This window comes from Centroberyx gerrardi, chromosome 9, assembly GCF_048128805.1.
Source record: "Centroberyx gerrardi isolate f3 chromosome 9, fCenGer3.hap1.cur.20231027, whole genome shotgun sequence".
NCBI classification, from domain to species: domain Eukaryota; kingdom Metazoa; phylum Chordata; class Actinopteri; order Beryciformes; family Berycidae; genus Centroberyx; species Centroberyx gerrardi.
In genome coordinates, this window is record NC_136005.1 from 15,312,792 (window position 1) to 15,327,564 (window position 14,773).

Below are 14,773 nucleotides of genomic sequence, written 5' to 3' on the forward strand. Positions count from 1 at the left end.
AAAGTGATTAAAGTTGACATCTCTTAACATTTTGCATAATAACGAACAACATAAGGATCAGATTTTCCAACAGATCGCTTCCAAGTGCTTCTGGTCTGTGGTCACAGTGATTAAAAAATGTTTTTACTGCACGCTTTATGCATGCCCTTACAGCAGAGTTCGCTAACTAAGCTTGCCCTTAAGTCTTATTAGTGTATAATGGAAACGTTGCCGTCTGCACGACTTAAATACAAGTTCTTGTATCAGCGGACTTTTATGTTTGAGCTGCTCTAATGTTTCTGGTATTATATTGGTCTCCCAAGACTGCAGTAATTTCCATAATAACTGTACTAACTTCTTGAAATAGTTGAAGTTGCCATAAACTAGCTATGACTTGGCCTGGTAGTATCTGCGTTTAAGATTTTATTTTTCTTCTCTCCATAAACACATCATAACAGTTTCAATATAATATGTGTGTGTGTGAGAGAGACTGAGAGAGAGAGACGGAGTGTCCAAACATGATTATGTGTGGTTGTGTTTACAAAAGTTTTACATGTGTGTATGAAGCATAAACAGACAGTCTGGCATGAGCCGGAGCGATTGCCCCAGACGTGATTGCGGTAGAACAGAGGATCTCGTTAAGTCAAGTGTTCCAGCACTGACATGGAGCAGATGTATGGAGGGGAGCCTGGAAGGTCTGGCCAGCCCCTCCGTACGAGGAGGGATAGGTCACGTCGCAACAGCGATAAAAGATTACACGTAGATGGAGAGACCAATGTTTGCAAGAGTGAGAGGAGATGGGTTAAATCTGGCCAACCCCTCTGGGCAGGAAGGATAGTTCACGCTCACTATCCTTCTCCTTCTTAGTAGGGAAAAGGCTGGATAGTGGCAGACTGGAGAGGCCAGTGTTTGTAATACCCTTTTCATACTGGAAAGGCCCCAGTAAGTCCCGGGTAAGTCAAGTCAAACCTGCAAAATGACCCTGACAGTTAAGAGCCGGGTACGGAAGCTCAGGGTTTGACCTGTGTTACTTCATGTCTGGAGCATTGTGTTGTCTGCAAGAGCTGAACAATTAATCGAACAAAAATCAAAATTGCAATATGAACTTCTGCAATTTCCAAATCGCAGAGGCTGCAATTAATTGTTTAAGAGAGAGGGGTGTCAAAAATGGATTTCTGAACAAGGTGTTTTAATGCTCCAGGTAATCTTTGGTCCATGAATCAAGTACAATATTGGTGAAAACCTTTCATCATACTCAAACTCAGTAAATCCTGCACACTGACATCTGTTTTTTAACAAAATCACTTTCTTTTACAGTTCTAAAAAATGTATGACAAGAAAAACTTCTGCCATGTTGAACACCGAATCTAAACACATCTGCCTTTGATGATGCTACAAAGTGTCAGCAGATAGGACATTCCCGTGTACGAGGCTTGTTATGATTTTCTTCCTATACGCGACAGACTTTCATCAGCACTCCGTAATATTCCCGGTTTATATAAAAGAGTGGGAAATTGACAGTGATCTGTTGAGCAGAGAGCCTTCGATGCTTTATCGTATCCTGTGTTCTGTTTGGAGTACAGGTATGATTGATGGAAACTCCAGAAGTCAATTCTTTTGGTCTCGTACAATAATCTAGAGCGCAGACCGACATATAATCTACACCCCCCAAATGAATCTCCGACATGTTTCTTGGCTGTTGGTCTGCAAACTGAAAAGCCATTAAATGACAAGATGGATCATAGGGAGGAGGAGGGGAGAGGAGAAATTGGGGGACTTGTTGAGCTGTGGAAAACATGCAGCTGAAGCTTTTTCTTTCATCTAAATTTATGAGGCAGGGATTACTAATGGGTAGTTCTAGCCGAGGTCTGGTTCTGTTTAGAAAGCGTGAGCTAGATTGGATGCCGCCTCATTACAGTATGGATAGACCAGCTGAGAAGAGAGCTGGAGAGAGTGAAAGATGTGTAAGGGAAAGGAGAGCAAGTGGAGAGCGGTTGGGATGGAATAAGAGAACAGCAAAGGGCATTTTTCACCCTTTTATCTCTTCCTTTTTTTTCCCTTTTTCTGTCTCTCTCAGTGCTTCGCGTTTCGTAATGAGACATGCCGCTGATGATTCGCAGCTGGCTGTTTATGAAATGGAGGTAGAGGGGAAGAGGGAGATCGAGGGATGGAGAGGGAAAGGGGGAGAATCGTCTTTGTTTTTAGCACACGGTCATGACAACAGCCAAGGAAGTAATTTAGTGGCTTTGACTGGCAGGTCTTGTTTCGGCTCTCAGGGAATAGGCATCGAATTGCCTTTTACGTACCGCTGAGAAGTATGTCAGTTCCTCAGATGTGTGAGCGCCCACCATGGAAATCCTCGGAGCAGACTGAAGGTCTTAGCTGAGTCGTAGAGATGATGATGATGATGACCCAGACGACCCATAGTTGGAACAGGAAACAATTCACACGCTGACGCCCTGACTCACCTGCAATCTTAATGACATCCAGCATTGATTGTGAAATTAAAAACATTCACCCAAACACTCAGTTTGCAGACATTTGAAACTGAAACTGAGATGTGAAATGTGAAAGTCACATACAGTTTCTCAGTAGGGGCCCGGACTGCATTACCTTTGGCGGAATGTCTGAGTGTAGGTGTTTATGTCTAGCTGTAGCCTGCACATTTTGTTTGTCTAGTTTCTGTTCACGAGCCTTGACATATGTTCTGTGCTCCTGTAAGAATTACATACACTACATGTAATAAAGGAGAGCCCCTGGAAAAGTAATTTTATCCATGGTGTACACAACAAGGTAATGGAGGCTGCCGCTCAGGCTTGTAGGCCCCTGCCAGAGTCTATAGAGCTGTCTGACAGAGGGAACGATCCATGTCATTGGCCTGAATTACTTTTCTTTTTCTTGGGGGAAGGGGATAAGGCCGCACAAACCCCCCCACACACACACAGCTAGAGAGCGGGTAATGTTATGGTATGAAAAGTGCACAGGTAAATCTGTAGGCCAGTGGCACTGTACACCCAGAGGAATAACCCTGGCAATCAGATTAGGGTTCCCCTGCCTCACATCAAGCTAAAGTACAGATCTGGCACAGGCAGAACTGCACAGATTTTCCATTACACTCTTTGTCAACCTCAGTAAATCTCACTCCACAATCTCCCCTCTCTCTTGCAATTTGCTTTCTTTCTCGCTCGGTCTCACTTGCTCCCCTTCTCCGTTTCTTCCTCGTCATCCTCCTTTCCACCCTGCTCCTCATCTTTATCGTCCCTCCCAGTGTTTCCCTGTGGCCTCTCCCTAATGTTCCCAATGATCTCTGCACTTCAGCTTTCCATTCACCATGTACACAAAAACAAGAGGAATGGCTGTGGTATCTCACATTAGATCATCCTAGTTTGTGGCCTGGCTGCAGCTGGTTAGTTTATTCAGCCTGTGACTTTGTTTATGTAATACTCCTCATAATGTACATGCAGAAGTAGAATATAGTCTACACTTGCTTTAAACCAAAGTGGAGTGAATGGATAACAGTGGAAATCAATGATCTCCACGTTGGGGCTAACACAAAATGGCAAGAGAGCTTAGACTAAATGTAGCTGTTAAGCTCTTTTTGCCCTTTTTGCCCTATCATTTGTTATTTGTTAAGGATTACAAGTTGCATCTCAGTTAAAGGTTCAACCAGAGTTGAGGTTAGTTGTCCTTGCCAGCCCTCATGTTGACTATACGTACCCAACAGTGTGGATAAAACAGCCAGTTTCTAGCAGCCCCATAGGACTCAGTCTTAATGAAAACGCTGCTCAGCTGGGCCAGCATGTGGAAATGACAGGCTGTCTGTGGTTTGGCGGAGCGGCCTTTTTTACTGCGCTCTTTACTGCAGCATTTAAAATCCTCTCCTTACCAGAGCTGCCTCGTCAAAGCCTTTCTCTAAAGACTCGGCTGCTGTCAGATTTTTAAATGGTGCCTGTAGTTTTTAATGCCTCAGTGTGAAATGAGACTATAAAGTCAAAGAAAATAAAGGAAATAAAGTCTTAACGACTTTTGGATAGCCTGTGGATCACTTCCCCGTTGATTCCACAAATGAGGCAACTGGCCTTGGTTATTACACAATAACTCTTGAAGAAAACAGAGTATTACTGAATTAGCCACAACATCTTACTTCAAACCCTTACTGTTTGGTCAAAATCGGTGAGATGGATAGATGGCATAGATTAGGATCACGAGGAGGCTCCTCTCACCTCGGAAAACGGGCCTAGGTGGTCCAGTGTTGTGTGATTTGTTGAAATAGTGTGGTCTTTGCGAGAGAGACAGACATAGGACAGTCTGTGCGCCTCTCCTCAGGTCTACAGTCTACCTGGGTGGTCAGGTAGTGGTCTGAACTGTGAGACAAACAGACACACACACACACACAAATACACCTCCCACTCACTGTGGAACATCTTTGTCTGGGAATCATCAGCAGTGTGGAAGACAGAGGGGAGAATGATTGACAAGATGGCAGGCGCTTATTTAAAAAAGGGCCGATGTTAAATAAACGATGGGTTCTCAACGGTGAGACAGGCGAGAGCTTCCTACCCGCTGATTCGGCTACTCTCTGCTTCTCCTGACGTGGAAAACACACTCAAACTCACATTCTGTGTAGATTTGGGTCAACCAGAGAGGCGACTCCTCACACTCTACCAAACCTCACTGAAAACACTGCTGTTGGGTCTCCTACAGTGTGGACTTTTGACAGTCTACCACTGTCCCCTTCATCTTCCCCCCACTGTCCTCCTTTTTCCCCTCCACTCCTTCCATTTTCCTCCTCCTGACTCAGCCAGCACAGACCCAGAGGCATCACCTCGCCCCCGCTCAAATGTCTGCTTTTAACATCTGTATTCGATATGTAGCTTCTTTACCCCCACTGGCTGGCTCTAACAAATGCACACACACACACACACACACACACACACACACACACACACACACACACACACACACACACACACACACACACACACACACGCACTCACACTTGAATGAGCATGACATCTCCTTTGCATGGAGCCGTCCTAATGCGGTCTGGGCTTGGGGAGCTGTGAGCAGTTGGTGGAGGCTGTTGCTTCCAGACAGTTGGTCTCAGAGGGGGTATTGTGTGGGGGAGTTGCAGCCTGATTCAGTTGTTTCACATCGGAGCCTGAGCCGGCCGGGCTGGCAGGACCTAGGAGAGGAGCTTGCACAACATTTTTCCTACTGTTACGTCAGTGTCCCTGGCCTCTGAGCGGCCTGCTGGGGCCAAAGGAGGGTCTGGGTTCCCCTCGCAGCGTCTGTGTGGTCTCCATCTCTACCTCATCACCGCTGAGGAAGGCAGCTGAGGCCAAACTCAGTCCAGCCTGGTACTCTGATGGCCAGAAATGAGTTTGCCTGGGTGTTGTTGGGGGTTTTCTGCATTACGGTTCCAAAATCAATTCCCCTTAAAAATTATATTGAGATTACTACTACTACTATTACTACTACTACTACTACTACTGCTGGTGCTGCTACTTGGCATAGGAGTAGTATGTAGTAGCGTAATTATCATTCGTATGATACTATTTTCTTACAAAAACAGATTTTTGGATTCAAATTCTAAATATTTTTACACTGGTTTAAGATTTTTAAACAATGATCTAAAAAATATAGCCTAGACATGAAGCTTTGACTTGGTTCTACAAAATTGTACTTAAATGAGCAGCATCAGTCCATAGTTTAGTAATCCTTAGTTTCTAATGTAGTAATGAGAACACAGCTTTACACTGGGGGAGAATTCAATCCTGCATAGACCTTTCTGGTTTGTTTTTGCGGCCATTCTTTGTTATCTTGATATCTCTGAGTCTCTCTCTCTCTCTCTCTCGCGCTCTCGCTCTCTCTCCCTCTCCCTCTCACATCATGCCCCTGCTCTCTGCCACCCCTTCACTTCCCACTGAGTGAACTCTGAGCAGACTGTTAAGTACATTCAGTGAAATGCTGACGTGTTCAAAACGGCAGGATGTCTCTGTGCGTAATGTAAATTTCTGGCTGTTTGTTTGTTTTCAGGAGCTGTCAAGCTGTGGCTGGAACAAGAAGGAGAAGCACAGCTCTGCCCCGAATGCTGTGGCCTTCACTCGCAGGTTCAACCAGGTGAGACGCACTTGAAACACACACACACCACTCAGTGTGTACCCAAATCTCATTCACCTCGACCTCAAGTCTCCCCCAAAAGGCGAGTAAAGAGAGAGAAAACAGCTCCTTTTGGAGTGTTCAAAATTTATGACCCTTGGCCAAGTAGGAATGGGGAGATCACAGATCCTCTTTCCATCGTCTCCTCTCCCTCCATCCTCCAAGTACCAAATCATCAAAAATCATTGTTTTTGAAGCCCTGGCTGTCATGGCAGAACTCGAACGCCTCCAGTCGGGAACATGATGTGTAGACATCCTGATTCACAGCTCCTAATAATCTCCACATCTCCCCCCTGCCAGTCATATGCTTCATAAATACACCCCAGGCAACCCAGATCTGAAAGGAAGGCAGGTTCTTTCACAGCACGTTGTCCTTATCTGGCCCTCGGTTCAGGCATACATGAAGTAATTAATGTGCTTTTGAGTGAAGGTGCAGCACGTGTTGGAGCATTTTCAAATGTGTGTGTTTGGGTGTGTATGGCACGCTCTCTCCGTGCCCTGTGAAGTCACCAACAAGAAGTTCTGGGTAATGACGCAAGGGGCAGCTGTACCCTTTAATCCCCCTCCAGTTTCTCTGCCAGGCCCCTTTAAGACCCAGTTTACTGCCCTCCAGTATAAATATGAGATTATCTAACAAGAATGTGTTGCTGTGGAAACTTCCCCGTGTATGGCAGATCCCAAACGGCGATTCAAGATGTTAGCTACACACATTCAGCTGTTGGGAGCCAAGGAAAATGAGCTTTTTGAATAATGGGACTTGGAGCGGGAGGATGGAGAGTCCCAGACAGCTCCTTAGAATGAGCCGAAGCCATATTCCCCTTCCTTCACTTCTTGTTTTGCTGGCATCATGTTCTGGGAGCCAGCAGAGGAGAAGAGAACTGGCGAGTCCATTTAGTAGGCGGCAAGGAGAGAATAAGTCAGAGTCACTTCATTTGCCCATTATGATGAATGCACAGGAATTTGTCTTTGTGTTGTTTTTGCAGAGACAAATCAGCAACTTGCTTACAGTAGTAACACAGTACATACTGACACACATGGTTACAGGGTGAACAGGACCTCCCATACAGAGCAAAGGGACAGTGCAAGGCATATGATTTACTCTAGACTATAGATAACACTTCATAAATATAAATTACAGCTCTATGTGCAGTCAGAGAGCAGTTGAAGAAGGATTGAAGGGTGTGGATGGTTCGACAAGGGTGAGGGAGCGAAGGGATGAATGGGAGAAATAAATAAAACAGGCTGCAGGTGGGATAACTGAGGGTGTGAATTTAAGGCTCATAGGCTTATGATATTGAAATGGTTGCAGGGCGATTTAGAAGGGAAGCTGATGGGGTGTTTAGAGAATACAGTGGTGTTGTCCCGCACACTGGAGTGACTTTTCTAGCCGGGTTTTTTTGCTTCAGTACTTCCAGCCCATTTGTCCAAGCCTTACATGGTACCAATCACTTCTGGGTCATTCTGGTCTGTTGGTCCTGTAAATTCTCCACAACATTCCACAGGCGTGAAGCAGGTCAGGGGTCACACACAGTCCCAACCTCACCCCGAGTCCATCACTCAGTCCAGCTGTAGTCCCCTATCTCCTTGTAAACTCCTCTGTCCCACTCCCTCCCTCCCCTCCCTTCCTCCCCTCAGGCCATTAAACAAGCCAATCCACGGCGATCGCATGGCGGCTGGATTCGCCTGCTTCCGCTTATTTATGATTATTGTACAGCTGAGGCCGTGCAGCCCCACCTGGAGGCCTTTATGCGCTCATAAACACAACCCTAAAGACGTGATGTCTGCTTGTGGATATGTACGAGATCTGTAAAGACAAGACTCTAACTGCACACTTAGAGTTTCCCCAACCCTCACTCAGTCACACACAAACACTTATGTGTAGCACTGCCGTCACAGTTGAGTGATCTCATCGCAGTGCTGTCTTGACCCTGTTCAAACACTTTACTGGCCACTGGAGGCTGCAATGGCAAAACACACACACACACACACACACACACACACACGCATGCCGGCCAAGACAGACAGGGACACATGCTCTGTAATGAACCCCGCCGGTACAGTGAATTTGAGAGACATCCATGACAAAACTTTGTCCAAATTGACCGTGGATATAAAGTTAGACCGCTGGGAGGACTAAATGTGATGCTGCAGCATGTTTTACTCCCAGATTGGAGTCTGCACTGTGTTTTTATACTCATTGGAAACTCCTGTCTGCCGTGAACCGGGGGTGGAAGGCAGATGTGACAGCAGCAAAGTGTTTGAGAGTTCTTTATCTTGGGAATGGGAGCAGCTTCTTCATATGAGGTCACCGTTTCAAGACGAGAATTAGAGTTGGAAAAGTCAATGGAAGTCAGGTTTCACTACCTGTGTGTCTTTATCCCTCCTGTCCATTTTCATCAGTTCCCTCCACTCCTCTGCAGATTACCCTGTGACAGATGGTGAAAATTAGGCACATCTGGCTCTATTTCCTGGAGATATTTGCATAGATTAAATGTAGTTGAGATAGAGTGAGGGAGAAGGAGAGGGAGGGGGGAGAGAGAGAGAGAGAAACAGAGTTAATTTATCTGTTCACTCCCTGGTTCCTCGCCTCTTCTCTGAAATAAAAACATGTCTTGGGCCCGTTTCCAGGAAAAGGTAGGCAAGACCAGGTGCATCAAGACTGTAAAAAAACCACAGAGCAGCACGCCACCGACCCTACACACACACACACACACACACACACACACACACACACAGAGCACAGCAAGATTTCTCCGTCTTTAGGGCTGGAATGCTGTACCACACAGCCAGAGCGAATCTATCAAACACATACTCACTCAGCCTAGACAGAGAGGAAGGACAGGCAAGGAGAAACGTAAGAAAATAATAAGGAAAGTGAAGGAGATAGATGCGGGTCTCCATTATAGCAGAAAGCGGAGATGGTCAGTCTGTGTGAGATGGTCTTATCAGGAACACGATGTGCAGACAGCTGTGGGCTTTGAAAAGCCTCAGAGCCCTATGGGGGTGAAACTACCTTCCCCTCCCATTACCTCCTCTCTTCCCCCACTCTTCTCCTTTTCCTCTTTCCATTCCCTCTCTCCCAAGAGCCTAAACACTGATTGATTCACTGACTGGCCTGTGTGCTTGTGTGTGTCTGTGTTTTTGTGTGTGTATAATCAGCATTTTGGCTTACCAGCATTCTCCCTAAGAGACAGATTTCTTCAGACATCACTCTTGGACTGGCCAAGCGCTCTGAATGCATGTAGACACACACTTTCCTCCTCTCTCGGCTGACATATCAGGAGTTATTGTGTGTATCTGTTGTGTAATCAGTTGGAATCCGTTGAATTTTCCTCTGAAGTTCTTGTTTTTCCTCAAGTGCTGACTTCTAGTCGGCCGATCTGACCTGATGGAGCGTTCCCGTTAGCCCTCTGCCCTGTGCTCTCCTGCTCAGCTAGATGCTGCTTTCAGCCCAAACTACTCCTGACTGTCTGCAGGCCTTGGCTTTGGGCTCAAAGTCTGGAGGTTTAACGGGGCAGAACTCCCTGTCTCTCTTTATACATACCTTAAATCCTCATTGCGCTTTGAAGAACGTAACACATGCAGGACAAAACTTGGTGTCTCATGGGGTTTTGCAATATGGCCCAGGTGCTGCAGCGCTGTCTGTTTTTTGGTGAGTTTGAGAGTGTTGCCCGGCACCATAATCTCTGTGTGTGTGTGTGTGTGTGTTATCTAGACGAGTTTCTGGGTGGTACGGGAGATCCTCCTTGCACAGACGTTGAAGATCCGAGCTGAGGTGCTGAGTCTTTACATCCGTACTGCCAAGGTAGACACGTGCACGCAGAACATGATGTTTTTGTTTAGTCGTTATAAATGGCTTTATTGTAAACTCGACTTATACCTCTATGCATTTTTACTCCTTGCAGAAACTGTGTGACATGAACAACCTCCATGCGGTCATGGCTGTGGTGTCGGGGTTGCAAAGCGCTCCCATCTTCAGACTTACCAAGACATGGGCGGTAAGTGTATTTACCCTTTTTGAAGTGCTTTCAATAAACAGGAAAAAACAAGGAATAAACAAGAAATGGAACAAGTACATCCCGAACTCTGAGGACCAGAGCGTGCGTGTGTGTGTGTGTGTGTGTGTGTGTGTGTGTGTCTGCGCCTGTGTGCACTAGTACGTATGTGTGTCAGAGTATATGAGAGCAGGCAATACAAGAGCAGTCTACAGAAGAAGTAAGTGAATGACAGACTGCAGGGAACTAAACAAAGATGAAGCATTATTTTGAATATTCAGAAAACTCTTCACCAGAAAACCTTAAAATATATACTCTCCTCACATTGTAAGCTACATATTGCATCAGTGGACCATGTTCATCTGGACATTTCCTTGGTTGAGGTGTTTAAAAATGGCAGCATCCCTGTTTGTCATTACTTAATGCTGCCAGCCCATCCCACAGTAAAATACCCAGCGCCTGCATACCGCCATCAGCAGATTCTGACATTTGGACACTTTGCACTGTGGGTCAAGTAATAACAGGGGTGCCATTTTAAAGCAGTTATTCCATTGCAACCCTTTATAAGGCAAATTATGTATTAATGTCCGTTCTACAAACTTGTGAGCGGCGGCCAATCTGTGTTTTAGTGTTCTGACTGAAGATGCAGAGCTTACATAATGACATAATGATGCTCTGATGTAATGGTGGAAATTTTTTATACTCGAGACCACGAAACCACAGAAGTTCCTTCAGCCAGTCAGGGAATACTGTTGCTGGCCAGGACATCGCACACCTGCCTCTTAGAGAAACAGAAAGACACACACACACACACACACACACACACACACCCACTCACACAAGCACACACACTTGATCTCTGCAGATATCTGCAGTACTTTCTAGTTGTTGTCACAGTCAATAAAGTGAGAAGTTCTTATTCCAGCAGGTCAGCTGGACTCCTCAGAGTGATGGTCTGATGCTATCACTACTGTTGCCTCGCCTTTGTCCTCAAGCTTTGGGGAACTTCCCACCATGCAATGCAGTCCTCTTGGAAGGATAGACTCTACATCTGCACCTCTCACAAATGGACACACACACTCACACAAGCACACAAACAAACATACTCACACACACACACACACACTCACACTCACACACACATACACACACACACGGTCTGTCTCTCTACCCGGAAAACTGCATACTTCTGTGCTTACACAACAGCTGGATGTGCTCTCTCGTCAGCCAACTCTGATTTTCTTGCAGCGTGAAAATCACTCGGCCTACATTTCTCATTTCTCTGCTCCATTTCTGTCTCTTTATCTCTGTCTGTGGTAAAATCCAGACACTGCTTCTACTGTTGCTGCCGCACTTTGGTGGATATTAGGTTCCGCTCCTCGGTTACTGTAAATTCAACTGAATGAAGGTGACTTGGATGAAGTCATTTGATTGGAAGGCCTCTTTTCCATTGTACATCTGCTAGGCCCTCTGTGTGGCTAAGCTGCTAAAGCCGCCCGCCTCTGTCTCACGCTCTCTTTCTCTCTTCCTTCTCTCCTTCTCCACAGTTACTGAGTCGGAAGGACAAGGCAACATTTGAACGGCTCGAGTACCTGATGGCCAAAGAGGACAATTATAAACGTCTGAGAGACTACATACGCAGCCAGAGCATGGTCTCTTGCATACCATACCTAGGTAACACACACGCGCACACACACACACACACACACACACACACATCACCAAAAGGTCACGCTTCACTTTCATCTATGAAGGATGCACTGTGGGGTCCCTCATTATCAGCTGCTTATCTTTATGGGTTGAGATTAAGGGGGTAAAGGTTAACCTAAGTACATGGGTCTGGGTTTTGCAAAACAAACTGAGTGTGTGTCTGTTATAAAATTGCAAATAGAATTTTTTTTTCTTTTTTCTTTTAGTATATCCCTCATGGCATAATCCCATGGTTTATTCAGTGCCACAGTCACACAGGCTTAATCGTGTGTTGTTTCTCTGACCAAATGTCTGTCTTTCAGTCTGTTGTGTCTTTCCTTAACCGCTGTTGCCTCTCTTTGTACCTTCTTGTGTTTTTATTTTGCGGAGAGCGAGTGCTCAGCGTCAATTTGCAGCTCTGTGATAAAACATCTGTAAGTCCCTTTTAGCTGGGACAAACACATGAGTCATTGAGAAATTGAGAGTATTTCTTTCTGTCCTTGCCTCGAATATTTATGCCCTTCTTTCTTTGGCTGCACAGTGTGACAACACTCAGGAATCCCCAATGAGTTATGCAAGGAAAACTTTCACTGTGCGTGTGTGCGTGCATGCGTGTGTGCACGTGCGTCTGTGTTTGTGATCTCATGGTTTTATTGTTGTACAGCTTGTTCTTGTTTTTACTCGAGATTCCCTTTACAACTATCCTTTTGTCTTACCGTCCGGCTCCGATCACAGCTTCTGCTATGTAATTCAAACTTCAAGACACTTAAACTGACAAGCAAGTATGTACAAACAAACACACACGCACAAACACCAAGAGCTCAGGTGACCAGTGTGGCATTAAAGAAACACGTAGCCACCCATTTTTCCCCATCGTACTCTGTCATGGAAGCTTAGGAAACCGTGAAGAGAAATGCAAAGCGAATGCTGTGAAATGGCACAAATTTGCCAGTTTGACTGCATGTCCTCATTGTGTGTGCGTGTGTTTGTGGGTGAGAGGGGGAGACTTTCCGTTCGGTAAGCGTGTTGGTGATGTGTGACTAGTTGGCTGTTCTTAAGGGTGGAGTCTGCGTGTGTGCCTGCTATTTTGTATCATTTGTGTGTGTGTGAGAGGAGTAAAGAGAGAGAGTGTGTGTATGTTTCCTTACAGTCTGTGAGCCTGTCAATGATGTGTGTGGATGTGTGATGTGTGACCAGCTGGCTGTCCTCGCGGCTGGAGCGAGCCAAGTTGGCACACCGGAGGGAAACTGCCACTCTCTTGTTCTCGGACATTCCCCTCCATCATAAATCCACCGCGGGTCCCTCCGAGAGAAAGTGGGAATGATGAGCGGGAAGAATGAAAGACCGCCGCCGCAATTCGTACGTGTTGGGTGTGATGGGTACATTTGGGTTGGGGTTAGTGTCTCCTGGTGTCTCTCTGTCTGCACTGTGTTTATCTCTCTGGTTACTAAACATAGTACCTGTTGAATCCGGTTCTGGGTGTAAATTGAAGTCTTAACCCACAGCAGAGGGCTAATACTACCATGTGTGTTTTCCTACGCGCTGAACACACCGTATGCGGGTCTAGTTCTGTAATCTGGTTATCTTTTTGTGTATTTTGTGACTCCCTGCAGAGTTTCTGTGTCTTTGCTCCATTTGTATCCTTGCGGTTGTGTATTCTGCGCGTGGAACGGAGATCGAATGACCGACTTCCTTCCTCGATGCTTATCTGTGGTGATAACAGGACTGGAGAGAAGGCCCTGTGTCTGCTGCATAGTCACCAGACATTGGTTTCCCACAGTGATACTTTTGTGCTGAACTCTGTGTGTGTGTGTGTGACTGTGTGAACTCTGACCTGCTATTAGGCTTGGCAGACACAGCCCCCTCTTGTCTGCTCTCACCACAGCGCCAGCCTGTTAAATGCTCAGATGAACTTGTTCCTGTTCACCAGCCAATCACGGTGGGACAAAGAGCCCTCAGAACAGCAAGGTTCTACTGAGGAAAACACACACACACACTTGGAACTCATTATCCTTTACGTCTAAGACATTATACATATCTGAATGGTACGCTATCAAGTAATGGCTCAATAATACTTAGGATAGCCTTGATGTAATTTTACCACAGTTTGCTTAAGAGTCAGTGTTAGTGCTGTGGATGCTGTAATAGGCGTGTTTGGTGCCAGGTCTGTGTCAATGGAGAAAGAGACTACACAGGGCCAGAGGCAGGCACAGGGCCCCCGACTCCCATCTGCTCCAGCATGCTGGTGCTGCTGCTGTTGGTATAGCGCAAGCAGCTCTGTGGAGGAACCAGTGTAATGGAAAGCACCAGGGGCAAAGTGTCAGATCAGAGAAGCCAGCCAACTGACGCTCTCCATTTTTTATTTTTAAGGGTTTCATTTCCCTACTGGTTTCCATGACCTACAGTACAGCAGCGTAAGGCCCGGCCCGGCTGGAGTCTCTCTGACTGCATGGATTTACTGTATTTTAGACGGGTGACATCAAGACTAGCTGCCAGTTTTGTTGGCTCAGTTCCCGTAGTTTCAGTGTACGTGTGTGTGTAAGCTTAAATGTGTAGACTGAACGCGTACGTTAGCTTCTTCCTCCTGCGGTGTTTGCGTCACGCTGCTCTTCTCTGCTCTTCTCTGCTCTGACTTACAGCTCCTTGGAGGGAAAGGTTCAGAGGGGAACCATAATTTCAGGATATATATTTTAGGGAAAGAAAAACTCAAGCATTTTATGTGGAAGGAATGCTTCCCCCCCCCTCTTCCTCCTCTCTCTCACCTTTTTTCATCCTCGCCCGTCTCTCCTGTTCACCCATTTTATGTCTAAATTCTTTGATTGTTGCGTCATTTTATGTCCTCCCTGTTATCTATTCTTATCCCTCGCTTGATATACTTCTGTCTGTATTTGGAGAACTGTCTGTTATCCTTTACAGATTTTTCTCGCACCTCTCTCTTCCTTTAGCTT

At 45.9% G+C, this 14,773-nt stretch overlaps 1 protein-coding gene across 2 annotated transcripts in view; it reads left to right on the plus strand.

Annotated features, from left to right (window-relative positions):
• The window catches only part of ralgps2 (Ral GEF with PH domain and SH3 binding motif 2), a 74,664-nt gene that overhangs the window by 29,621 nt on the left and 30,270 nt on the right, over window positions 1-14,773 (plus strand). For both annotated transcript variants that reach the window (XM_071895589.2, XM_071895590.2), the window contains exons 6-9: window positions 6,019-6,102; window positions 9,857-9,946; window positions 10,047-10,139; window positions 11,684-11,810. In XM_071895589.2, coding sequence (XP_071751690.1) covers window positions 6,019-6,102; window positions 9,857-9,946; window positions 10,047-10,139; window positions 11,684-11,810 — 394 coding nt within the window. The remainder of the gene's footprint in view (window positions 1-6,018; window positions 6,103-9,856; window positions 9,947-10,046; window positions 10,140-11,683; window positions 11,811-14,773) is intronic.